The 27,804-nt window shown below is 43.5% G+C and overlaps 1 protein-coding gene across 1 annotated transcript in view; it reads left to right on the forward strand.

Annotated features, from left to right (window-relative positions):
* The window catches only part of NBAS (NBAS subunit of NRZ tethering complex), a 355,775-nt gene that overhangs the window by 267,102 nt on the left and 60,869 nt on the right, over positions 1–27,804 (forward strand). Inside the window, exon 45 of the mRNA XM_085016151.1 lies at positions 27,490–27,708. Within this exon, the coding sequence (XP_084872277.1) occupies positions 27,490–27,708 (219 nt within the window). The remainder of the gene's footprint in view (positions 1–27,489; positions 27,709–27,804) is intronic.

Below are 27,804 nucleotides of genomic sequence, written 5' to 3' on the forward strand. Positions count from 1 at the left end.
AGGCTTTTCACCCTCATTTCTTTCTCTTTTCTTTTTCCTTTTTTTTGGGAGTGGGGTTTGGGGATGTGTGCCCACGGCCTGCAGAAGTTCCAAGGCCAGGGTTCCAGCCTGTGCCACAGCAGCGACAACTCCAGATCCTTTAACCTGCTGAGCCGCACGGGAACTCCCCCCATTTCCTCTTTCTGCTTCAGATAACCTGGACTTCATGTATTTTGATTACAGTGATCTCCTCCATAGAATTGGTGTGTTCCAAAAGAAAGAGAAAAAGGAAAAAAATTGCCTCCATGTCTTAGTTTTCTAGTGCTGCTGTAACTAATTACAACCTACCTAGTGGCCTAAATAATACCAATTTGTGCTCTTAAACTGCTCTAGGTTGGCAGTCAGACATGGTCTCACTGGGCTGAAATCATGGCTCAGGCAGGGGTATGTCTTTTTCTGGGGGGATCCAGTGTCTGCTCACTCATTCGTCCTGGGCTCTTGGCCCTTTCCCTCCATCTTCAAAGCCAATGGCATTGCATCCCTTTGACCGTCTGTCTTTGCATTTCTCTGAGCAAAGCCGGGAAAGGCTCTCACTGTTAAGGATTCACATGGTGAGTTTGGAGCCCTTGTGAACAATCCGGGATAATCTCCCCATCCCAGGCAGTAGACCCCTGATGACAGCCACGAAATCCCTTTACCCAGCCCAGTAACACAGCCGCAGATCCCAAGGATTAGGAGGTAGGCATCTTTAGGGGCCAAATTCTGCCTACCTATACTTTTATATAGAATAAGGTTTTATAAAAGGACTGAAGTTTAAACCAAAGAGGAAAAATGGTAAAAGGTATTAAAAAAATAGGGACTCAAAGTTGATGTAATATCGTAATACAGTCATAGTTTTGTTTATACCTGAGTAAATAGATTTTAGTTTATTCATGATAAAACATAATTTACTTTAAAGCCAAATAAACTCCAGGCATCTCTGTTTCTCATTCCTGGCATATTCATCTCCACATTGATCTTTATGTGTAATTATCGGAGTATACATTACAGCAGTGAATGAAGATCTTTGGATCAGCTTCATAATTTTTTAAATTGAAAGCATGTGTATTGAGTGCACATTTGTCTCAGAAGATGCTGTATTTCTGAAGCTCCTGTTGCTAGGTGGAAAGTGACATTCTCATATTTTTTTAGGACTTTTTTTAGAGCAGTTTAAAGTTAATAGCAAAATTGACAGGAAGGTACAGAAGTTCTTATTTGCCCCCGCCCTTACAGGTGCATAGCCTCCCGCCATTATCAGCATCCCTCCCCAGAAGGTGCTTTTTTTTTTTTAAACAACTGATAAACCTACACTGACTCATCATTATCACCCTAAGTCCATAGTTTACCCTAGAGCCCACTCTTAGGGTTGTACATTCTGTGAGTGTGGACAAACCCATAACGACAGGTGTTATCTGTCCATCATTAGAATATCATAAGAGTATTTTCATTGCCCTAAAAATCCTCTTTGCTCTTCCTGTTCATGCCCGACCCCCAACCCCTGGTCTTTTTACTGTGTCTAATTAGAATGTCATCCGTATAGTTGTATAGACTCTAGGTACATACAGTCCTAGGCTACGTAGCCTGATTGTAATCTGAAATCAGTCATGTGCATTTAAGGTTCTCCATGTCTTTTCATGGCTTGATGGTTCTTTTCTTTTTAGTGCTGACTGATATTCCATTGTGTCGCTCTATCATTTTGAAGGACATCTTAGTCACCTCTCAGTTTTCTCAGGTATGAATCAAGCGGCTATAAGCATTAATGTGGAGGTTTTTATGTGGACATAAGTTTTCAGTCATTTGAATAAATACCAAGGAGTGCAGTTTCTGGATTGTATGTTAAGAGTGTGTTTAGTTTTGTAAGGAACTTCCAAACTGTCCTCCAGTGTGGTGGTACCAGCTCATATTCCCACCAGCAAGGAACGAGAGTGCTTGCTGCTCCACATGCTGGCCTGCACTCGACGGGGTCAGGTTCTGGGTTTGGACCATTCCAGTAGGTGTGTGGTGGTATCTTGCTGATGTTTTAAGTTGCCTTTCCCTCAGGATATATGAGGTTGAACATCTTATATGCTCATTTGCCATCTGTATGGTAATTGAACCACTTTTTAATCACGTTGTTTATTTTCTTGTTGTTTTAAGAGTTGTATATTTTGTATAACAGTGCATTGTCAGATATATCTTTGGCAAATATTTTCTTCCAGTGTGTAGCTTGTCTCTCATCTCTTGATGTTGTATTTTTCAGAGCAAAAGTTTTTCATTTTAATGAAGTCTAGCCATTAAATATTTCTTTTATGGATTGTGCCTTTGGCATTAGATCTAAAAACCCAGCCACTCAAGTTCATCTAGATTTTCTCCTATGTGACCTTATAGGAATTTCTAGTTTTGTGTTTTACATTTAAGTGTATAGAGTATGGTACATTTTGAGTTAATTTTTGTGGAGAATGTAGGTCTGCGTTTAGATTCATTTTTTTGCATGTGAATGTCCAGTTCCAGCCCCATTTGTTGAAAGGACTGTCTTTGCTCCATTGTATTGCTTTTGCTGCACCCTCTGTCAAAGATTAGTCAACAGTGTGGGGGCATGCTCATATGGTAACCGTCCCCCCTAAGTTTTATGGTGTTTATTGCTGCTATTTTATGATCACGCTAAACTCGACTATAAAATGTTATATTTAGTCAGTTTTACAAGATGACTAAAATGTTAACTCATAATTTTTTTTTCTTGGTCTCATAATGAGTATTTTGCTCATTTATCTCTGGTTTTGGTGTAATCATCATTTGACTCCTCTGATTCTGAACTGAATGAGTTTTATTCATTCCAGATACACTCATGAAATGTTTATGTGAGCACATTCTCAGTGCTAGTGTTTTAGGTGCTGTAAATAAATAAAAGACTGCGAAGCTCCTTGCTCTTCTTGAGAGGCTCCCAGTTGATGGGATGAATCTGTGCATGCATCATCAAATGAACTATATTCATTTATTTTGTTTTATTTCTTTTTTTTTCCTAGGGCCGCACCTGCGGCACATGGAGGTTCCCAGGCTCAGGGTTGAATCGGAGCTGTAGCCGCTGGCCTACACCACAGCCACAGCCACGCAGGATCCGAGCCACATCTGCAACCTACACTACAGCTCACGGCAACACTGGATCCTCAACCCACTGAGCAAGGCCAGGGATTGAACCTGTGTGTCCAGTGATGCCAGTCAGATTTGTTAACCACTGAGGCACTACAGGAACTCCTGAACTATGATTTAAAATAAGAAGTACTGTTAAGGGTATTAATAAATGCTGTGTATACAAAGGAAGAGGTAATCAATAAATATTGAATGCCTTTTATATTCCAGGCACACATCTGTTGATAATGCTGCCTAACAGTGATTATTTCAAGGTTCTCAAATGCGCAGTATATACCACTCCCATCTGACCTTCAGCTAATCTGGGTACATTATTACAGTTGTAAACATTAGTCTCCCATTTCTGTTCTTGAATGCCTTTGCTTTTAAGGAACCATTTTCTTCCATTTTCCAAGGTGAGAGTTTAGTTTGATAAGCATATCCTATCTTGACAAAAATGCAAAAAGCCAGGAGCTTAGGAGATAAGAAAGAAGAGCAAATCTGAAAAGGAATTGTTTCTCTGGTGTGATTGTCAAAGGCACAGAATAAACGGGAGCAGGTGGGACACCTGAAGGATAAAGAATACAGGTTTAGCAACGTGATATGATGTAACAATTTACTCATAAATAAATAAAATGTGAAAGATGACCTTCTGTTCAAGACTAAGGAAAAGAAAGACTCTCCTGTTCGAGGTTTCACGTGGTCTTCTCATTTCCAAAGCTGATTATTTGTCCTCTTTGTCCTTTTTTCATTTATTAAAAGTAAAAACATCTGTTAAGTTCCTAGACCAGCCAGTCTGGCTTTCCCATTTGGTGCAGGATCTTCCTCTCTTCAAATATGCGGCATGGCTGATTTGCTCACACAGTGAACAAGTATTTATTGAGTGCTGGGGAAGGCAGTCACTAAGATGGCCTTGAGAGAACCCCACCTTCCAGCATTTAACCCCTTGTGTCCTCCCCTCCCCAGAGGGTGGGCTGGAATTATGAATTTACTCTCATGAGCAGAATACGTCCAGCGGAAGTGATGGGACACCGTTTCCAAGATAGGTTACCAAAGACCAACGTCCTTCTTAGGTGCACGTACACGTGCTTTCTCTCTCTCTCCCCCACGCCCACCCCCCATCATGCACTCTCCGGGAATCCAGCTGCCCTGTTGAGCAGCTCCACATGGCGGGAGACCAAGGCTGCTGATAACCAACCGTGGCAGTGAACATGGACCTGCTTCTCCTCCTGCCACCCCACTGAGTCACCAGATGAAACCACAGTCCCAGCCAAGGGTTCGATTATATAAACTCGTGAGCAGTCTTAATCCAGTGGCATCTGGCTAGGCCACACTCAGATTCCTGACTCATAGGGAACCGTAAGGTAATCAAGGTTTTAAGCTTCTAAATTTGGGTAATTTTTTATGCAGTAATGGAAAATCATCATCAGTTCCTCCTCTGTATCAGGAATTGTTCTCAGGGCTGGGCGCACAGCACTAAACGGTGTCGGCAAACATTTCGGACATTAGGGACCGTGCACCAGGGAGAGATGGAGACTGGACAGTAAACAAGATGATTAAGTTCAAGTATGCGAAACGGTAGTAAGCGCAAGAGAAAAATAAACCTGGAAGGACTCAGAAGTGCCAGACAGCAGGCTGGCTGCAGTTTAAATAAGATGGTCAAAGAAGATCTCACGCGAGCAAAGAGTTTAAAGAAGTAAGGCAGCAACAAGCTGTTTGGTTATCAAAGGGGAGATGGACTAGGAAGTGGCAAGTCGTGACAGAAAGCACGTGGGGCCTGTTTAAGGAATGCCAAGGAAGCCGGTGTGACTGCAGTGGAGTGAGAGAGCAGTGGGAGGGAGGTAATAGGACAGGGCCAGCATGGGCAGGGCCTCGCAGGACAATGAGACCCCATTGGAGCGCTGTGATCAGTCCTGGCATTTTCACAGGATAGCTCTGCTGCCATATAAAGGCATTACAGGAGGCAGGTGTAGAAGCAAGGCGATAGCTTAGATGGCAAGTGTATTTTTCCAAGTAAAAGATGAGGATGGTTTGGATTGGGATGGTAGCAGTGAGATGAGAAATGATCAAATGCTGGGTTTATTTGGAAGCTAGAGCCAAGGGGATTCATTGATGGATTTGATGTGGGATGTAGGAAAATATTAATAGTTCAGGATGGTGTCAAGATTGTTGGTCTGAACAACTGGAAAAGTGGAGTTGCCGTTTACTAAGATTGGGAAGGAGCAGCTTTGGGGAAAGGATCAGGAGTTGTTATTAAGATTTTTATTACGTTTTCTGTCAATTTCTGTACAGCAGAGTGACCCACTCATACATATATATAGTCTTTCTTTTACATTATTCTCCATCATGTTCCATCACAAATGACTAGATATAGTTCCCTGTCTTATACAGCAGGATCTCATTGCTTACCCACTCTAAATGCAATAGTTTGCATTTACTAACCCCAAACTCCCAGTCCATCCCCCTCCCCATTTGGCAACCACAGGTCTGTTCTCCTTGCCATGAGTTTGTTTCGTTTTGTAGATATGTTCATCTGTGCCATAATTAGATTCCAGATATAAGTGATATCATATGGCATTTGTCTTTCTCTTTCTGACTTCACTTAGTAGGAGAGTCTCTAGTTCCATCCATGTTGCTGCAAATGGCATAATTTTGTTCTTTTTTATGACTGAGTAGTATTCCATTGTGTCTATATACAGCATTTGCTTAATCCATTCATCTGTCATTGGACATTTAGGTTGTTTCCATGTCTTGGCTATTGCGAATGGTGCTGCAGTGAACATAGGGGTACATGTGTCTTTTTCAATGAACGTTTTGTCTAAATATATGCTCAGGAGTGGGATTGCGGGTCATATGGTAGTTCTATATTTAGTTTTTTGAGGTACCTCCATACTGTTTTCCGTAGTGATTGTACCAATTTACATTCCCACCAACAGTGCAGGAGGGTTCCCTTTTCTCCACACCCTCCCAGCATTTGTTATTTGTGGACTTATTAATGACGGCCATTCTGACCAGTGTGAGGTGGTATCTCATGGTAGTTTTGATTTGCATTTCTCTAATTAGTGACGTTGAGCATTTTTTCATGTGTTTGTTGGGCATCTGTATATCTTCTTTGGAGAAATGTCTATTCAGGTCTTCTACTCATTTTTTAATTGAGTTTTTTGGATTTTGTGCTCTTGAGTTATAAGTTGTTTGTATATTTTAGAGATTAAGCCCTTGTCAGTCGCACTGTTTGAAACTATTTTCTCCCATTCCATAGGTTGTCTTTTTGTGGTTCTTTTTTAGGGTTTCCTTTGCTGGAATTATTTTATGTATTAAAATTGATCTGCCTTTTTGTAAGATTACATCATTGGAAGACGGTGGGTGGTGGGCACATGGGACCTCTCTATACTATTTTGCAGTTACTTGTGAGCCTATAATTATGTCAAAATAAAGAGGTTTTTTTTTTCTTTTAAAGATTGGTAATGGCTTGTAAACACCCAAGTCAAGCTATTGACAGTTGTACATATGACTCCGGAGTTCAACAGGAAGCCTGAGTTGTAGAAATACATTTGGGAATTGTTAGCATAGAGAGGAGTTTAAACCATGAGGTTGGATAAATTTCCAAGGGAGTGAGTAAGGTAGAAAAGGAGAATAGGAATTCTCACTATGGTGCAGCAGGTTAAGGATCCAGCGTTGTCTCTGAAACAGCATGGATTTGATCCCTAGTCCTGCACAGTGGTATTAGGATCCGGTATTGCTGCAGCTGCGGCATGGGTCACAGCTGCTGGAATCCATCCTTGGCCTGGGAACTTCCATATGTCATGGGTGTGACCATTAAAAAAAAGAGCAGAATAGAGGATTAAGGGTCAGCGCACTCAATATTAAGATTCAAGGGTGAGGAAGAACCAACAAAGATTACCAAGATGTTTAAGATTTTTTAAAGTATAGTAATATTTTTATTCATTAATGGAAAAGCATCATAGCAAATGAAAAATGATACAGGAAGGAGAGGGGAGACTTTCGGAGGTTAATGGTGGGATGGTGGCCCCGAGAGCCCAGGGGGAAGGGTTGGCCTTGGGCAGGATGCCCGTCACCTCCCCACGACAGCGGCAGGGAGGTGGAGCTGAAGGGCACAGATGCGGGGAGGAGCGGGATGTGGGACAAGGCAGGTCCTTTAGCAGCAAAATAGGTGGGGAGTTACGGGGAGACTGCTGGGCCTCCTCAGGGCACCCTAGGGAGCTCCTCTCCCAGTTGTCACCATAGCCCTGCTTACGAACTTGGAAAATGTTAGCAAGTGTACTTTACTTGAGGCTTGATGCCTGCACAAACCTACCTCCCCTCCAGCATTTTGACTTTGCCTACACTTTATCCTGTCAAGTCATCCTCGTGCCAGATGCCCGCTTTTATCCTTAATCAGATTTACCTAATCATAAAGTATATGTTAGAATTTTTCCTTATCAATTCAACAGTTTCTTTCTTATGAAGTACCCATGTTAGAATTCCTTGCCTAAACAACTTAATCCCGGTATACTTATTTATTTACAGCATGGATTGTAAAGGTAAAAATAAACATTTGCTACTGTTGTTAAAACTTTTATTGCTACTGCTTCTATTTTTATTGAGGCCTGTGCTAGTCTGATGGACCGAACCCAAAGGACATTCGAGATATGGTCCTGCTTCCAGTGGGCTTACAATCGAGGAATAAAAGGCAAGGAAACATGAACACTGGACCCGAGTGTGATAATTTCCCCACACATTAGGTAACTTGATATTCCTGGATATCTTGGGGTGGCTCTTAAGCATTGTCATCTCCAGTCCTAAAGGACGACTGTCCCAAGTTTAACAGACAGTGCGTGTCCAATCCCACTTTCACATTCAGGTCTCCTGATCGCAAATTTGATGTTGATTGTGTGAACAGTTCTGTTTTAAGGCTTGGAAAGAGGAGAAGGGTAGCAGAAATAAGGAAAATCTAGGACATAGTGAATGAAGTATTTTGCATGTTCATGAGCCTATAAAAAGTCTGTCTTACCTTCTGATCAGTTGGAAAGTTCGTTTGACCTAAATGGATCATACATTATAAAGAGTCCCCCAAAGACAGTGCAGTTTGAATGTACACGGAGTGAGCAAGCTGGTGAATGCTGTGAGTGGCAGCGCGGCTTGGAGAAGAGCAGCCTCTTCTAAGGAGGGAAGAGACGTAGCGTGAGTGTCAGTCTCTGCCGGCTGCTGTACATGCCTCGTCTCATGCACTCTTCATAACCACCGTGCCCAGTGGCTGATTCCAACCCCTCCTGGTTTATTTGGCTGTGCCTGCAGCACATGGAAATTCCTGGCCAAGGACCGAACCTGAGCCACAGCAGTGACAGCACCAAATCCTTAACTTGCCAAGCCACCAGGAAACTCCCCACCCTTTTCTGTGGATCGGAAAACTTAGGCTCAGGGAAGTTAAGGGACTTACTCTAGCTTGCTAGCATGTAGGTGGCAGAGCCAGGATTTGAACCTCATTCTGTCACATTCTGAAACCTTGTTTTAAACCTGCTGTTTATGGAAAAGCTGGAGCTCTGTTTCATAGATTCATTTAGACTTTACTCATTCACACTACTGTAAATAGTCTGACACAAAACTGGTAGTAGAAGCTGGCAGGGCACCTTGGGGGCAGTCATTAGAAATGCACAACTGAGGTGGTTCTGAGCGGGGAGCAACCCAGAAGTGGTTTCAAAAGTAAAGCATTTGAAAGGATAAATTGGCATGACCTTGGGATCGGCTTCAGCTTTCCTGGGACTTCATAGATCTTATTTGTCGGTGCATGTGTGGCACAGAATGAAACTGTTCATTGTGCATGGGGCTGGCAGTGGGTGCCAGCTCAGAGACCGAGGGAGGGCATCCACACAGGTCTTTCTCGGGCAGATGCGCCGCCGTGCTCCATCCTGCAGAGCTAGGTTATTTCAGGCTGTGAGGAACCCCCACCCTCTCGTTACTTCAACCGAGGGATCACCGTGGTGGGAATAGCAAGGAGCCAACACAGTGAAGGTGAATGAAGGAAACCGTTTCAGGGAGTGAGGCTTCCCACACAGGTCATGACACAAAGGTGAGAACCTGCTCACCCCACCCCCACCTCACACTCACACACTCATGCTCACTTGAACATTCCCCACAAGAGGAAGCTATCACCAACCAGCATAGGGCAGCCCAGCAGGCAGAGCCTTGAGCCACCCTGCAGGTCATTGTTGCGCCTCTGTGTCGCTGCATTCGGCTGAGTGCTAGTCAGAGTGCTAGTGCCTGGACCCATCAGCTGTGGTCGGATTCTGAGAGGTTTGTTGCCGAGAGGATAACCTGTTTGTTTTGTTTTTTGTTTTGTTTTTTTGTCTTTTTGCCTTTTCTAGGGCCCCTCCCGAGGCATATGGAGGTTCCCAGGCTAGGGGTCTAATCAGAGCTGTAGCCGCCGGCCCACACCAGAACCACAGCAACGTGGGATCCCAATCCGCGTCTGTGACCTACACCATAGCTCACGGCAACGCCAGATCCTTAACCCACTGAGTAAGGCCAGGGACCGAACCTGCAACCTCATGGTTCCTAGTCGGATTCGTTAACCACTGCACCATGGCGGGAACTCCAGATAACCTGTTTTTAATAGATTCCTATTGCCGCTTCTTCGAAGAGGGGCTGTGGGTGTATTATTCACTCCGAATACTGTGACCTAAGTATCTAAGAAGCCTAAGCATCAGGCCATAGGTGTCCGTCAGCATCACCCTGTATTGAAGCGGGCAGCTGATCCTTCCAGCAGTCTGTCCTAGTCGTCCTGGCTGCACCTAAATGTGGCTCTCAATTAACCATTTTCCTCCTCCTGTCTTTTCACATCCAGCCCTCAAACAAGATACTGTAAGAGAAGGAAGACGACACTTACTGTAAAGTTGCTCTGCGCATTGTCCTGCCAGCTCTGTGAAGTAAATGCTTTTATCACCATTTTAACAGGCAAGAAAATTAAGGCTCAAGGAAGTTAAATAACTGCCCCAGAGTCCCAAGAGCTAGAAGTGACCACGTCAGGATGCCTACATAGGCCTGCTCCCACATCTCCCTTTCCGCTGTGTCCTTTGCCTGAGAAATTTGGCTGCCAAAGCCCATCTGGGGTGGTTGTGATTCTTGGCTTGACTGGCCAGCGGAACCCTCATTCTGTTCGTGCTTAGAAAATTATTTCACATTGGCTAAGGTAATCATTTAGTAGGAGAGATTGAAAACTGGCCAAAAGACCTTGTACACAGGCCAGTTGTAATAAATAACGCCTCAGCTTCCGAGCTGCTGTGCCTCTCTGCAGCCTTTGCAGGCATCTCTGTTCACGGACACAGGGACATCCTCCTTCCTGGGAAGCACGTGGGTTCTCAGTTTCCAGGGCGTGGAGTCTTGGGGAAGAGAGAAGGATACATCAGTAATCTCAGAGTAACGTGCAGCAGATGCCAAGGCATATTTTAACATGAAAAAAAGCGGAAGGGGAAAAGGAAGCTGAAACTCACTCCCTACCTAGATGCTCTTCTCTGTGTGGCTGACTTCACGGTTGCTTGTTGTTCAACCATAAATCCTCAGTGGCGTGGCCTCCCATTACTGCTCTGTTCTTTGTTCATCCCAGAAGCTCCCTCCTGTCATTTAAGTACCTTTTAACTTATAAGCAGATTTACCTAATTACTGTTATATGAATACTTTCTCCAGCCTGAGCAGCAGAGGGACCTATAATGAAAAACCATGCTCTCTGCTCTCAGCTGGTGCCAGCAGCTTCGGAGTATTGGTACCCGGAGGAAGATGCCTGTCTACCTACAGCCATCTCAGGGTGCTGGTTGTTCTTGCCTACCTGACAGCCAGGGGCAACTCTTCATAGATGGAGATGGTAAACAAAGAAATTAGAGGAAGATTGATAGTTGATATGACAGATGACTTGTAGTGTGGTAGCTTTAAGGTAGAAGTGGTTAATACATGAGTTGATGGGACCAGCCAGGACAAGTCCCCATGCTAGAAGAGAGATTTAAGCTGAATCTTTTTTGTCTTTTTGCCATTTCTAGGGCCCCTCCCGCGACATGAGGAGGTTCCCAAGCTAGGAGTCTAATCAGAGCTGTAGCCGCCGGCTTACACCAGAGCCACAGCAATGCGGGATCCCAGCTGTGTCTGCGACCCACACCACAGCTCACGGCAACGCCAGATCCTTAACCCACTGAGCAAGGCCAGGGATCGAACCCACAACCTCATGGTTCCTAGTCAGATTCGTTAACCACTGAGCCACAACGGGAACTCCTTAAGCTGAATCTTAACACATGAGGATGTGTGTCCTGAGCACCACAGAGGGAGTGATGAGAAGAGAAGGAATATTCCAGACATATTTGGCGGTTTTCATAAGGTGTGGAGTAACCTAGCACCTTCACTTGACTACAAGACATAGGGTATAAATGGAAGTGTTTGGATGGAGCTAGAGAGAGAAGGAAGGAAGGGCCTGGTAAAGAACGAGAGCTCTTGTGTATCTGGCTAACAGTTTTAGACTATCCTGAGAATGGATCAGTTAGACAGATTTTAAGCTGTGTGGTGACATTTTTGGATTCTTACTTCAGAAAGATCACCTTGGTGACGGTTGGAGAAAGGCACAGCAGGCACCAGCCCAGACACAGAGGAGCCCCGGTGTGAAGGCCATTGCGGCATTTGCTGGGAGAGCTGGTGATGGACCAGAGAGGCATCGACAGCACACTCACTCTGTTTCCCATCATTACTATAGTGCAGGCCTGTCCGCCGTGCCAGTTTTCATAAGGAATTTGTGTAACATCCTTTGAGGATACTGTTGAGGGATTTTCCATCCCACCTGTATGTGCGAAAGACTCTGAGGGATTGATGCCACTTATCAGATGTCAGAAATTCCCATGAGGAGAACAGGGGAAAACAGTTTAAAATGAACGCTGAACGCTGAGCCAGGAAAATCTGGAAAGTCCCTCTGTTAAGACTGTGGCCTCTCAACACACTGAGTTCCATCGTGATAGATCGTGACACATTGTCAAGTTCTTCTTTGGTAGCATGGCGACAGGTTTATAGTTAGACCTTTCTGAGTTCCTGCCACGCTTGACCTTGGGGAAATTATCTTCTGAGTTTTCTCCTCTTTATATTAGGGAACAGTAATCACTACTCTATACATGTAGATTAATTTTAGAATGTTTTTAGACACAAGCGAAAATCCAATTAAATTAGCCTAACTGAGCAGAAAATGCACTGGCTCACGTAACCCAAAGGCTGCCCTCAGGGTTGGCCGGTTCAGCAGGGGGTAGGCATCGAGGAGCCAGTCGCTTCTCATCTCTTTCCTCTTCTGTCTGTGCTAGTAGCTTCACCACCAGGCTCTTTGCTTCAGGACGCTCAGCGGTCATTACTGAAATGACATTGCTCCCTAATCCATGTCCACTCAGGTGGGGAGAGAGGGCTCCGTGCGAGCACCAGGCAGAAAGTCTGAGCTTTTTACTGGATAGATCGCCCCGAGGCAGTTCCTGCGGCTCTTGGCATGCCAGGCACAGGTTACTTTCCATCTCTGTTACCTGAACCAAGCAGTGTGGCGAGACGGATGAGAGCACCTTGAACGGTCACCTCTGCCAGGACTAACCCTGGAGTAGCCCCGAGTCGGTCCTACGCCCACTGCATGGTCAGCTCCTACGCGACGCGGTTTGGGTCTGAAGGAGAATAAGCACAACATCTGGAGCATGTCCCAGGAATAACTGTTGTGGTGGTTATGTAAAATAGCAGATTTAAAGAGCTTGGTGTCAATAGATACTCAGCATTGGTCAGTTCCTCTTCTGCTTTTCTTTATCCCTCCTTCTGGTTTATTCTGACTTGTAAGATTGAAAAATGGCATTCAGATTCCTTTCAGCCCAATTTCTAGCAACAGTTTAAGTTGGTTTTGAATGATCCTAAGTAGTTGTAAGTGTTGGGATAAGATCTGGATTTTTGGAGTTTGCTGTTGGCCTAACGATTAAGGATTCACTGTTGTCACTGCTATGGCACAGGTTTGATCCTTGGCCCGGGAACTTCCACATGCCACTGGCACAGCCAAAAACAAAGGATCTGGATTTTCATATTTACACTTGGTTTTGATATGAATTCTGTAGATCTACTTAAAATGCTCTGAAGAACCATTTGTGTCGGGTGTCCCCGGCATGGCTCTGATAGGAAGAGATTTTTAAGTGGGGAGCGTAAGTGGATGCGCTCAGATCTTGTTAAACCCTGTGCGTGCGAAGCAGCAGCGCAGCAGTGGGGACTTGCCTTCCTTACAGACTGAGTAACTTTTCATTTCATTCTTCATGGCCCTCTCCATTAAGGTAAAGGTGACCTTCAAGCTGTTGAAAAACTTAGGAATGTATTAGCTTGTGTCACTGCTCAAAGCAAATAGTGAAAAAAGCTAGGGCCACTTACACTTCGCTGAAGGAGAATTAATGGGATGCTTGTACAAGGCGAAAGGCAAAGATAAAGTGGCCTCTGTATCCTGCGTCATCTGTTTTTATTACATAAGCAATTGATAGTTAAAGCAAAGGAGCAAACTTGTCATGTTGATTTTGTTAAGTATATAACTGAATGTGACAAAGCTTGTGTTCTCATTTTTGTGTTTGAATATCTCAATTATGTTAAAGCAAACATTTTCAAGACTTCTCAGTTTCATTTTCTGTTGCAGCATAGCATTTAAGGTACTATTTCATAATATTCTCTTATTTACAGCTTTAAAACAGCGCTTAAAATGTTAGACAAGGCACTGAGAGTAAAAAATGAGTAAAATATGGATCCTGCTCTGACAGATCTTTTAATTTAGTAAGGAAGATAGAGAAATCAGGCTTATATGCAGCACTCAGAATCAGCACAGAGAGATGAATATAACATAGATGTTGCTTTTTATCAAAGTCAGTTAAATCTAACTTAGATAATTTGATACCTTGTTGGTAGCCTCTACCTCTGCTGGCCCCTGCAAGGCATCCTGTCGTCATTGGAGTAAATGTGCAGATGTTTTACAAACGATGAGTTACAGTGCATTAGTGGTTCCTGTAATTAGAGGGTTGTGATCCGCATTAAAACCGAACAAACAGGAAAGAACACTAGACTGTAGATTAATATCAGAAAATACCAGATTGCACCTCACCACAACAGGGGCTATGTTGTTTTATGAAGCATTTGTTGGCTTTTAATACATGCTTACATGTCAGTCCATGTATCATGGATACTGGGTTTTGGTATACAGTGTGCTTCTTACTATGGGTCTTGGACAGAAATGTCGAGACGTTACTGAGCCAACTGACAGGTACCCGACTGCATGCAACTTGGGCAGCTAGCATAGGACAGAGTCTGTATGTCTTTTGGTTCTTCAGTGTTTATCATTTAAATCCCAAACTATCTTCTTCTTTCACCCCCCCTTCCTTCTGTGCTCCTGATTGTCCCTCAGCCTCCAGTCCTGGGAACCCCTTTCAGCCATATCCCATCTTCACCCCCAGCCACTGGCGTTAACCAGGAGAGACCTGGTGCAGATTCAGGTTTCTTTCCACCAATGCCAGTGCCTTCTCTAGCCTCACAGAGAGTCAGCGAGTATAACAAGGGCTCGGAAATTGGCCTTGTTTAAAGTAGCACTCAGTTGATTTCAGTCTGGGTGGTCTAAAGATGACACTCAGGGAAGCAGTACTTCCAAGCAGTGCACTTCACTTTTTTACTGATGTACCCAGGAGAATTTAAAAGAACCCGGTTAGCCTCTCGCGCACTTGATGCCTTAGTCCATTCCAGCTCTGTAACAAAATGCCACAGACTGGGTAGCTTATGAACAACAGAAATTTATTGCTTACAGTTCTGGAGGCTGGAGGTCCAAGATAAAGGTACCAGCGTGGTGGGGTTCTGGTGAGACCCCTTTTCATGGTTGATAGTAGGCCCCTTCTCACTGTGTCGTCACGTTGCGAATGGGCTAGGGGTTTTTCTGGAGCTCCTTGTATAAGGCTCTAATTTTGTTAATAAGAGCCCCAGCTTCATGACTCAAGCATCTCCCAAAGGCCCTACCCACTAATACCATCACCTCTGAGAGTTAGGATTTCAGCATGAATTTTGAGGAACACAAACATTCAGACCATAGCACTTGATATTTAAAATCTCTCATGATTTTAAATGGTTACAAAGGATGATATACTTTTGAATACTTTAATATCGGCATTTAAAGTAAAACTATTACATAGCTCTGGTTATCCAGGATAATCTACGTTAATGTAGGGATTTAATATCTACCACTGTCCCTTTTAAAATACAAGAGCAATGGCATTCCCTTGTGGTGCAGCAGGTTAAGGATCCTCTGTTGTCACTGCCGTGGCTCAGGTTCAACCCATTCGCCATTGGTGTGGGGAAAAAAAAAATTACAAGAATAAGCACATCTTAACAGTTAGAAAGGTTACATCTTTCTGTTTTCTCAAACTATTTCTACTCTGTTTCTTTTGTCAGAGAAAATAAAGCTAGACACTAGTTAAAGGTGGTAGAGGCAGATTTTATTGCATGATAACTACTGCAATGGGAAGAGAGCCTAGGTAAGCTGCGTTCTACTTAACAGAAGCACAAAGCAGGAGACTTCAAATGCTGGGATGTGCTAAGGGAGGGACTCTGAGGAGGATGGGAGATGGGGCTGGTCCCTGTGACTAGGCCATCTGGGTTTGCTAATTGACACAGGTCTGTAAGAGAAACCTCCTATCTTTATGACAGAAGATAGTCGTGCAGATTGGAGCAAGGAACCTACTAAAGTTGGGCCCTTACCCTTCCACGGGGGGAGCAAGGGCTGTCTCCTTAAATCTTTGCATTCAGGTCCTTGATGAAACAATTCTGTGTGGTCCAAAATGTATATTTCAAAGGGGCAGAGAAAGGGTTTATAACTGCATGCTTTGAAAAAGCAACTGCTATAAGAGGGGCTCAGAAGGTTGGCTGGAACAGACTGGAGTCTGCTAGCAGCACTGAACTTTCTCAGGCAGGCATTTACAGGAGGACTTTGGTCGTCCTTGAGACAAGGCTTTAAGCTGTTAGAGGTCATGTGGCAAGCAGACTTCGGTCAGGCTCTTAGTGAAGGAGTTTGGACATAGAGCTGTTGTAGTTCATTTTTATATACTTCTCATCATAATGCAGGTTTTATGCTTACAAGTCTTATTTCTCTGCATCAAATATTATATAAATAGGAATGAACATTTAAAGCTTTTCAAATGATCATAGGACTCTAAGATTCTTTTAAAAATTATTGAGTTATTGTTTCAAATATTGAGGTATGTATTAGAACAACATAGCTTAACTTCTTATAAAATAAGCATTAGTTATGAAAAAAAATGTGTTTAAAACGTACTTCTAAATGAGATGGGTTGGGCGTGAAATGTTGTTTTTAATTAGTTTATGTGCCCAGGGCTGACTGTTAGTTATTGCTAGACTGATACAGCATTCAACATCAGTTCTTTCTGTTTTATATCTTTATAGATATGAATGTTTAAAAACTTTGTTCACACCAGATGGGGAAGGAATTTTGTCACAGCAGTGACACTTGATTCTTTGAATGCCTTCAAGGTTATCAGCCAAAAATCACATAGAAATATTTAAAAATTTTTTTTATTTTTGTCTTTTCTAGGGCTGCAGCTGCAGCATATGGAAGTTCCCTGGCTAGAGGTCTAATCAGAGCTGTAGCTGCCGGCCTTCGCCAGAGCCACAGCAATGCAGGATCTGAGCCGCGTCTGTGAGCTACACCACAGCTCACAGCAACACCGGATCCTTAACCCACTGAATGAGGCCAGGGGTTGAACCCGCAACCTCATGGTTCCTAGTTGGATTTGTTAACCACCAAGCCAGGATGGGAACTCCCAGAAATATATTGTTAAAAATTGTTTGTAGGAGTTCCCGTCGTGGCGCAGTGGTTAACGAATCCGACTAGGAACCATGAGGTTGCGGGTTTGGTCCCTGCCCTTGCTCAGTGGGTTAACGATCCGGCGTTGCCGTGAGCTGTGGTGTAGGTTGCAGACACGGCTTGGATCCCGCGTTGCTGTGGCTCTGGCGTAGGCTGGTGGCTGCAGCTCCGATTCAACCCCTAGCCTGGGAACCTCCATATGCCACGGGAGCGGCCCAAGAAATAACAACAACAACAACAACAACAACAACAACAACAACAACAACAACAAAAGACAAAAAAGACAAAAAAAAAAATAAATAAAAAAAATTGTTTGTAATAATTTATCAACTGACAACTCAGATCCTTCATAAATTTTGTTGAAAGCAAAGAATTGGAAACCTTACGACATACAAAAAGACATATGCTGTTGAGTTGGTGGAGTCCTGTCATACAGTATTTTGAAGTGCTTGTCCCCTTGTTTGGTGTTCTGGAGCTTTTCAGACTCTAGGACAACATATCAGAGTCTGATTCAGGGAGAATGTGGGGCATGTCTTTCTTGTGTAAGTGGAGGAAGGCTGCAGTGAAAGAGAATAGGCTTGACCTTGACCTCTAGCATGTTCTCAAGACCAGTCTTAGGAAAAATATTTGGAAAAGGTAAGCTGTTAGAAATGGACTCTCTTAAAATTATCTGAATCTATGTACTCTTTAGAAAGGCTTTGTGGCTGGTGGCACACATACCCTGGCTTGTAGACCACTGGCCCAAAGGAGAATGTCAGTTGCCCAACATGGTGCCCGCAGTGATCCCAGCCCTCCTTTGCATCTCTTCACTGCAGGACTCTCTCCTGCCTGAACACATTCCCATTTTCCATTTACATTAGGACTCTTCCTGGTGCCCCTACAGCTGTGGTTTTTCCTGGTGTGGCATGAGCATGAGATTGGAAAAAGAAGAGCCTCTACCTTTCCTTGGCCATGGGATTTGGCAGGTGCTATGAGGGGATCAGACTCCTGGGTTTTTTATCTTTTTCAAAATCGATGCTTCCTCTTTTCCAAATGGACTGTTAGCTGCTGCTCTGCATCCACTCTCCCCACCTCAGACTCCCCAAGTTAGTGAGCCCCTGTTTTTGGTGGGAGTGTATTATATCCCTTAGGGGTCTTAGAGTTCAGTAAAAGGTTGAGAATCACAGCTATACAACATCCTCCCTCTCTCATTCTCTTTTAGTCTTGTGTGTGGCATGGGGAAGTTCCCGAGCCCCAGATAGAACCATCAGTAACCAGAGACAAAGCAGAGGCAGTGCTGAATCTTAACCACTGGGCTACCTGGGAACTCCTAGAACATTCTCTCTCTCTTTTTTTAAATTAATCAATGAATGTTACTACATTTATAGTTGTACAATAATCATCATAACTGCAAAGAAGTTCATTATGTCCTTTTTTTAGATTCCATATGTAAGTGATAGCATTCGATGTTGGTGTCTTACCATCTGACTAACTTCACTTAGCATAATTTCTAGGTCCATCCATTGCTGCTAAATATGCCGGTATTTCTTTCCTTTTAATGGCTGAGTAATATTCCATTGTGTATATGTATCACATCTTCTTTATCCACTCCTCTGTCAATAGACATTTAGGTTGTTTCCATGGCTTGGCTATTGTATATAGTGCTGCAGTGAATATTGGAGTACACGTATCTTTTTGAGTCATGGTTTTCTCTGGATAGATGCCCAGGAGTGGGCTTGCTGGATCAAATGGTAATTCTATTTTTAGTTTTCTGAGATATCTCCATACTGTTTTCCATAGTGGTTGCACCAATTTACATTCCCACCAACAGTGTAATAGGGTCCCTTTTCTCCACACTCTCTCTATATGATCCTCTCAATAGATGCAGAAAAAGCCTTTAACAAAAATCCAACACCCATTTCTGATAAAAACCCTTCAGAAAGTGGGCATAGAAGGAACCTACCTCAACATAATAAAGGCCATATATGACAAACCCACAGCTAACATCATTCTCAACAGTGGAAAGCTGAAGGAATTCACACTGAGATCAGGAACAAGACAAGGATGTCCGCTTCTAATGTTCAACATAGGTTTGGAAGTCCTAGCTATAGCAGTCAGAGAAGAAAAATAAATAAAAGGAATCCAAATTGGAAAGGAAGAATAAAACTGTCACTATTTGCAGATGACATGATACTATACCTAGAAAATCTTAAAGACCCTACCAGAAAACTGTTAGAGCTCATCCATGAATTTTGCAAAGTTGCAGCATACAAAATTAATACAAAGAAATCAACTGCATTTCTATATACTAACAATGAAAGATCAGAAAGAGAAACTAGGGAAACAATCCCATTTACCATCACATCAAAAAGCATAAAATACTTAGGAATAAACCTACCTAAAGAGACAAAAGACCTGTACTCTGAAAACTATAAGATGCTGATGAAAGAAACCAAAGATGACACAAACGGTTGGAAGAATTGATATTGTCAAAATGACTATACTACCCAAGGCAATCTACAGATTCAATGCAATCCCTCTCAAATTACCATGGACATTTTCCACAGAACTGGAACAAAATATATTAAAGTTTGTTTGGAAGCACAAAAGATCCAGAAGAGCCATCCTGAGACAGAACGTTCTCCTTTTCACGCTTCTACTTTAGGTGCCACCTCCTTCGCCAAGACTTTCTTGCCTTTCTAAGACAATTTTCCTTGGTGCACCTACATAGTTTATACTTCTGTCGCATTTTATAAATATTTATTTTTGTGTTTGGCTTTTCCACTAGGAGGTATGGTCTTCAGTGGTAGAGCTTGTGGCTTAATTTACCTCTGTATCCTCTGGGCCAAGGCCAGACTTTGCACGTGGTATGTGTTGATGCGTTGAAAGGAGGAGGAAGAGATGAAGGAAAAGTAGCCTGAGGTTTTAAAGGGAACCCAAACAGAGAGGATATCTATCTATACTTTGTCAAAGAACCTGTTTTCAATCTTTCAAATTAACTGTGATTTTTTTTTTTAACTTTGCTCTTGGTTTCCCCCTATTTTATGTAGTTGCTATTAGCAATGTGAACAGGAGGCAAACCCTGCTTTTTTCACCTGACTGTAGGTAGCATCTGGGTTTCCCTAAGTTACCTGCCATTTCCTACACTTCAGCCTTATCTTCAGAGTCACACGATACTCATCTTTAAAAGAAAAAACAGTATCTGCTTCGCAGGTTGTATCAGCCTTAAGGTACCGGCACGCGAGGAGAGCTGTCGTGGGAACTGGGAATCAAGCACTCCCTGAGACGATCGCCCTGATGCTGTTACTCTTCCGCGAAGCTCCTTCCTTGCCTGGACCCCAGTCGCGAGGAGGATGAAGAGCAGTCCCGTCGGCCTGACACACAGGCCTTGGCATTGGGCCACTGCTTCCTCCTCCCTTGTGCCCTGACAGGCCTCGACTTACACCACAGACGTGCTCCCAGGTTCCCACTTGCTCCTTTGACCTGGGGGCCTCTTGAAATTCTTCTTTTCCTGTCTTAGTGCCTACTCACTCCCGAGGAGTCTCCTTAGACGTAGACTCCATCCGCAAGCCTTCCTGCCTCCCAGCCTCTCACTTCCGGTGGATGGGGACAGTTACCCTCCTGCACCTGGATAATGATCCGAGTCCTGCTTCTACGTAATGCCCTTTACGTCTTTCCACCTGGAGTTCAGCCTCCCCGGGCACAGGGACCTGATCTCGTTTTGTCTGCGTCACCAGCACCCGTTCCGAGGCAGATGCACAGCGCCTTCGCTGGGTGGATGTCACTGAGTGAACTGAAAGCCATCCCTGGTTTAAAGTCCATGTGCCTCTTCCTGTATGCCTTCCAGTCACTACCAGCTGCCACTGTCCTGATGGCCTCCATCTGGTCCTGAGTTGTTTGTTTCAAGTTCTTTAAAGTGTCCTTTTGCCATTTTGGTCTCATGGGCCCTGCTCCCCCAAGAACAGGATACTGCAGTCCCTGATAAATTGGAGCCCTTTTGGCACATTCTGGACCAAAGTTTCTAGGAGGATGTTGAGAACATGTTGTTTCATTGCACTTTTAAAGGTTCTTTTATCCCCCTGTATGTTGAGCCGAGTTGTTTAGTAATTTAGCAGCTATTTTCTGTTTGTCTACAATGTGCTAGACATTGTATTAGATGCTGGGGTTACAGAGATTTAAAAAGCACAGTTTCTACCCTCGAGGGTCACATTGTTTAGTTGGGGAAATGTACAAGTAGCCAGACAATTTTAACACAGTGTGTGATGTGTTTGTAAGCTTTAAAAGGAGCCCAGAGGGGAGGACATGATGTTAGGGACAGGGTCTCAGAGGGGTCAACCCTGAACTGGTTCTGGAAGGACAGGCAAAGGCAGGCTTGAGAAAGGGTGACATTTTTTTCCTCAAATACCTGTAGTTTCATCCTGTTAAAAACATAAGATTCTCCTACAGTGTGTTTTTAAGTGGAAACCAGATAAAACATTTCCATGCCGTTATGCTCAGTATCCAATTCCCTTCAGTGGCTCCCGAATTCCTGCAGGTGAGACTCCCTAGCTGCCTGGCGCTCAGAACTTCTTACAGTTTAGTCTTAGCTCCTCTTTCCAACTATAGCTTTTTGATATTCTAGTTTTGGGGGGGTGGGTGGCAGTGGTCGCTACACTGTGGCCCACAGGTCAAATGAGCCCACTGTCAGTTTTTGTACCGCCCTTAGCTGAGACTGGGTTTTACCTCTTCTTAGAGGAGTCTAGGAACTAGCCAGCCAACCAACCCACCAAAAGGGTATGTGGCCTGCAAAGCCCAGCATTTTCTGTCTGGCCCTTTACAGCCCTGCCCTGTCTACACAGAAGCCTCACCAGTGGTTTTACCTATGTCGTAAGCTTTCCCACTTGTGCAGCTCTGCTTTTGCTCTTCTTTCATCTTGAGCTGCTGTCATTCATCCATTCATTTGTTTATACGTTTGGCAGATTTGTTGTATATGAGCCACCATCCTGGGTTCTGGGACGATAGCAGTGACAGACAGTAAACAGACAGAAACACAGTGTGTGGGTTGTAAAGGACAAGTCCTGTGGGGTAAGAGAAAGAGGCCGAGTGAGGATAGAGGCTGCTATTGAGAGTGGTCAGGGGAGGCTTCTTGGATGAGGCGACATATGTGCCAAATCCTGAGGGAAGAAGCACAGGATGGAGCCATGAGGATACGGGGAGAGAACATTCCAGGCAGAGGGACCAGCACATGGAAAGACCTGCAAGGAAGGCAGTGTTGGGAGTGGGCTGAGAGTGTGGAGGAAGGCAGGATACAGGATTGGAGAGCTGGGGTGAGGTGAAGGGCAGATCCCATGGGGTGTGGTAGGGCATGAAGCCTGGGTTCTATTCTTAGTGAATTAGGAAACCATTAAATGGATTTGAGCAGAAGAGTTGACATGACCAGCTTTATGTTTTTAAGACATCACTCTGCTACCAGGCAATTGGAGTAACCGGGGAACCCCAGGATCACAGTGGCTGAAAACAGCAGAGGTTGGTGTTCTCTCGCGGTCCTCATCCAATGAGAGACACCAAAGGACTCCACACCACAAAATCACTTAGGGTCCAGGCTGACGGAGGTGCTACCGTTTTGTATTGGTGCCGTCTGGGACCTGCGCCCTCCTCAACTCCAAGGCTAGGAAGGAAGGGTCACGGGGTCATGACGATGTTGGTTACTTTTTGCCTTGGCTCAGAAATGACACACGACACCTCTGCTCAGGTGTCATTGGCTGGAACATGGCTCATCCTGCAGCAAGGGGGTTGGCAGATGCCGTGGATTCCATGGCGTCTTGGGTTTGGTGAGCACCGCTCTCTGTGCCACATGGGGAGACCAGTAGGGACCATGGAAATACTTGAGAGGTGGTGGTGCTTGGGGACTGAGTGGTGGCAGTGAAGGTAGGAGGAATTGTGTAGAGTCGGAATCTTTTTCGAAGGCAGATCCAATCAGATTTGCACACGTCATGGATGATTCCTAATTTTCTTACCCTTCCCACCAACTTCTCTGTTGTATTAAATGTGCTTTCTTTGAGCCTCATTCTTGTTTTTATCTCATTTTTCTATAGGGCCTGCAAAATAGATGCTTAGTACCTATTTATTGAGAGAGAGAAAAATTTAGCCACTCATGTTTATTTTACAAAAGCTGCATTTTAAAAATAACAATTACTAATTCTGTCAGGGACTAGCTTCACAAAATCTTCAATTGGTTGTTATAGTAGCGATGTGTATGAATGACGTGTTAATGCCATGGCTTCAAAAAAGAAAGTAAGGTATTCCCATCGTGGCTCGGTGGAAACGAATCTGACTGGCATCCATGAAGACCCAGGTTTGATCCCTGGCCTCGCTCAGTGGGTTGAGGATCCAGCGTTGCCGTGAACTGTGGTGTAGGGTCTCCAACACATCTCAGATCTGGCATTGCTGTGGCATAGGCTGGCAGCTACAGCTCTGATTGGACCCCTAGCCTGGGAACCTCCATATGCTGTGGGTATGACCCTAAAATAAAAAGACAGAAAAAAAAAAAAAAAGAAGGTTAAGAATGAATGTTCCTTATGGTTACAAGGGATGGTGAAAGCTGCACATTTTTATTCTGGTATATTTTAAAATTTTACTCGTCATTTCCTCCATCATAAAAGAACTTAAAGAAAACAAGTCTACTAATTCAGTGGTAAACATAAATCTTAATCCCACCCTGCAGTTTTCTGGCAATAAACCAGTTTTCCCAGAGCTGAGGCAAAGAGCTTAAGCACCCAGTTAAGTAAAACGCACAGTCAAATAACAGCTCTTACGCACTGTCGTTCTGCCTCTTTGAAGTCCCAGCTCTCAGGAAAATTAACTTAGGGTTGCATTTATCTATACTTTACATTCTTAATAAGTGTCAGGTTATTTTGTTATCCAAAAGATTGTTTAAAATAAGGAAATAAAAGCTTTTCTGAGGACACCGGTGATGAGGTCAGACAATTTAAACTCCAGGAAAAAAAAAATCACTCACCTCTTGTGGCCGACAGCAAGCGTGAGAGAGCATAGAGTTCAGGGTGTGGGAGACAAGGACCGCATAACACTGAGCAGATGGTCTGTGTGTGTGTGAGCAGGTGGAGGGCGCACCTGGACGTTGGAGCAGAGGGAGCGAGAAGAGCATGGCACTGAGACAGCAAGATGCATCCCGACACGGAGGAATGACGAAGAGTCTCTGTGTCTGGAGCTTAGGCTCTGGGTTACAGTTACACTGTGAGGCTAGAGGGTTACTTGAAGCCAGCCTGTGAACATCCTTAGGTACCATGCTAAGGAATTTGGGAGCGCATAAAGGGATTTTTCTACCAAGCAATTACATGACAGGTTTATTAGGAAGATAAAAAACTAACAGGTGAAAGATAGCCCATGTGTTGTATCGGGTGGTCAACTTAAAACTCAGCTTCCATGTATTGAGACTTACTATGAGTGAGGCATTTTGCTGATTGTTTTATGTATTATCTCATCTCATTTAATTTCTTAGGATAAAATTTTATCATAGATGACATTTTCCATATTTTCCGGAAGAAAACAAGGCTTGATGCATGTTGTCAAGTTACAGGGTTGCCCAGCTGGTGAAAACGAAACCCAGGTTTCTTTTTTCCCCGTTTTTTAAAGTTGTATTGACGTATAGCTGATTTACAGGGTTGTGACACTTTCTGCTGTAGAGTGATTCAGTTGTACATCCATTCTCTTGCAGATTCTTTTCCCACATAGGTTATCACTGAATATTGGGTAGAGTTTTCTGTGCTATAAGGCAGGCCCCCATTGGCCAATCATAACATATGCCTCATGCAGGTGCCAATCCCAAACCCCCCCAGTCCTTCCCTCCCTGTCCCACCTGTCCTTTTTTAGTAACCATATGTTTTTCCAAGTCTTGTGAGTCTATTCCTTTTCTGCAGAGAAGTTCATTTGAATCCTTTTTTTTAGATTCTACATATAAGTGATATCATACGATGTTTGTCTTTCACTGTCTGACTGACTCCACTTAGTATGATACTCTCTAGGTCCATCCATGTTGCTACAGGTGGCATTATTTCATTCTTTTTTATGGCTGAGTAATACTCTGTTGTCTATAGGTGCCATATCTTCTTTAGCCACCCCTCTGTCGATGGACATTTAGGTTGCTTCCATGACTTGGCTCTTGTAAGTAGTGCTGCAAAGAACATAGAAGTGCATGCATCTGGAGTTCCCGTCGTGGTGCAGTGGTTAACGAATCTGACTAGGAACCATGAGGTTGTGGGTTCGATCCCTGCCCTTGCTCAGTGGGTCAACGATCCGGCATTGCCGTGAGCTGTGGTGTAGGTCGCAGGCACGGCTCGGATCCCGCGTTGCTGTGGCTCTGGCGTAGGCAGGAGGCTACAGCTCCGATTAGAACCCTAGCCTGGGAAACTCCATATGCTGCGGGAGCAGCCCAAGAAATGGCAAAAAGACACACACACACACACACACACACACACACACACACACACAAAGCAGTGCATGTATCTTTTTGAATTATGATTTTCTCTGGGTAGATGCCCAGGAGTGGGATTGCTGGAGCAAATGGTAATTCTATGTTTAGTTTTCTGAGGCATCTCCATACTGTTCTCCATAGTGGGTCGTAGCCATTTATATTCCCAACAATAGTGTAAGAGGGTCCCTTTTTCTCTGCATCCTCTCCAGAATTTATTGTTTGTAGACTTTTTGATGATGGCCATTCTGGGTTGGTGTAAGGTGGTACCTCATGGTAGTTTTAATTTGCATTTCTCTAATAATTAGTGATGTTGAACATCTTTTCTTGTGTTTTTTTAGCAATCTGTATGTCTTCTTTGAAGAAATGTCTATTTAGATCTTCTCACTTTTTGATTTTTTTTTTTTTTTATATTGAGCTGCAAGAGGTGTTTGTATATTTTGGAGATTAATCCCTTGTCAGCCACGTCATTTGCAAATACTTTTTTTCCCATTCTGTGAAACTCAGGTTTTCTGAGTTTAGTACTCTTCCCGCTTACCAACTCATCCAGTGATGGTTGACAATGGGAAGTTAAATCCGGGACCTATGGAAGGACACAGAGAGACCCACTCTTTCTCCCGCAGCCCTGCTTCCTGCACGTGTACATTGCCTGTCCTGTTTCTTTTTTCTTTTTCTTTTTCTTTTCTTTTCCTTCCTTCTTTTTTTCTTTTCTTTCCTTTCCTTTCCTTTCCTTTCCTTTCCTTTCCTTTCCTTTCCTTTTCTTTCCTTTCCTTTCCTTTCCTTTCCTTTCTTCCTGCCACATTCACGGCATATGGAAGTTCCTAGGTTAGGGGTTGGATCAGAAGTACAGCTGCAGGCCTACACCACAGCCACAACAATACCAGGTCCAAGCCGCGTCTGTGACCTACACCACAGCTCACAGCAACACCAGATCCTTAACCCACTGAGCGGGGCTAGGACTCAATCCCGTGTCCTTATGGATGCTATTCAGGTTTGTTACTGCTGAGGCACGATGGGAACTTCAGTGTTGTTTTTAAATCCTTTTAAGGCTCTAGTAAAAGCATGTGTGAGTAGCTGACAGGAGACTAAAACCCAGGGTCCAGAGCAGCACAGATCAGCAGGGCCTAAAAAGGGTCCAGAATGGCTCAGGGGTATGTGGTGCCTCCATTGCAATAGGTTAAGTTTAGACTCAATCTTATATTCTTGAGGCCAAGTGAACTAACATTTTAAATATTATTAGAAAAATAGAACCCTTGCATATACCTGGCTGTTACTATTCGGTAAGCAATTGGTGAGTAAAGGAGTGCATGTAACATTTTATAGAGAATTGGGAAAGTTGAGAACAGAATTGCCCATAATCCCAACACATTAGTTCACATAATGATCTCTGATATGTTGTGTGTGTGTGTTTTCTTCAGCCACATGCACAGGTATAGTTCCGATTTTAAAGTAAGCCTAGCATAGACACTTTGATGATTTCTGATTCCTAAAAGTGAACATTTTATGGTAACCATTTTCCAAATGCCTGCACTGTTTTTATAATTCTAATTTTAATGGTTGCGTGATAGTCTATGTAGTGATTTATCATAAGCTGGTTACCATTTCTCTTATTATCATGACAGATCCCTTTTGAAGTTTTATTTTTATATTCTTATTCCAGTTATAATGTTTTCTTGTTTTGAATTTCTTCCTTAAAATAAATGATCAGAATTGGTTGTAGAAACGACTGCTCATTTTTGCACCGTAACCAGTAATCTATTTGAATATCACTTTCATCATAACCTCACCTGCTTTGGAGTATTAGCATTTTAAAAAAATCTGTATTTGCTAATTTAATAGTTCAAGTGGTCCTCGCTGTTTTTGTTTTCTTCACAGAAGAAATCCTACTTAGCACAAGTCCTGTTCACTCAAGTTGCATGTATTAAAATTTTACTCTTGTTCACTTTTGCCACACTAATACCTTATTAAATATGCCGTATATAATAATATCAGGTGATTTGTCTCACCTTTGTTCATTTCCCTTTTTTTTGTTTGTTTGTTCAAGTTATCTGTGGAGGCACGTAAAGAAATGACTGTGAAAGCTATTAAGACAGTTCAACATTTTATTGAGAAGCCAAGGAAAAGAAGTTCCGAAGAAGACATTCAGGAAGCAAGCGATTCTAAAATGACCTATGTAGATGCTTTGAATCATCTGGAGAAATCACTGGCTCACCTGGAAACCCTCAACCATAGCTTCATCCTTTCCCTGAAGAATAGTGAACAGGTAATGAAATGAAAACTTCTGTATGCTCATTCACTCATAGTATCAGGGTATTCTTTCATTTATCCTTTAAAGCTATAGACACAGTTTTGATAGGGT

This window comes from Sus scrofa, chromosome 3 (genome assembly GCF_054392235.1).
Source record: "Sus scrofa isolate SSC_HxYL_T2T_F1_AM1 chromosome 3, Sscrofa_HxYL_maternal_Yorkshire_Landrace_v2.0, whole genome shotgun sequence".
NCBI lineage: Eukaryota > Metazoa > Chordata > Mammalia > Artiodactyla > Suidae > Sus > Sus scrofa.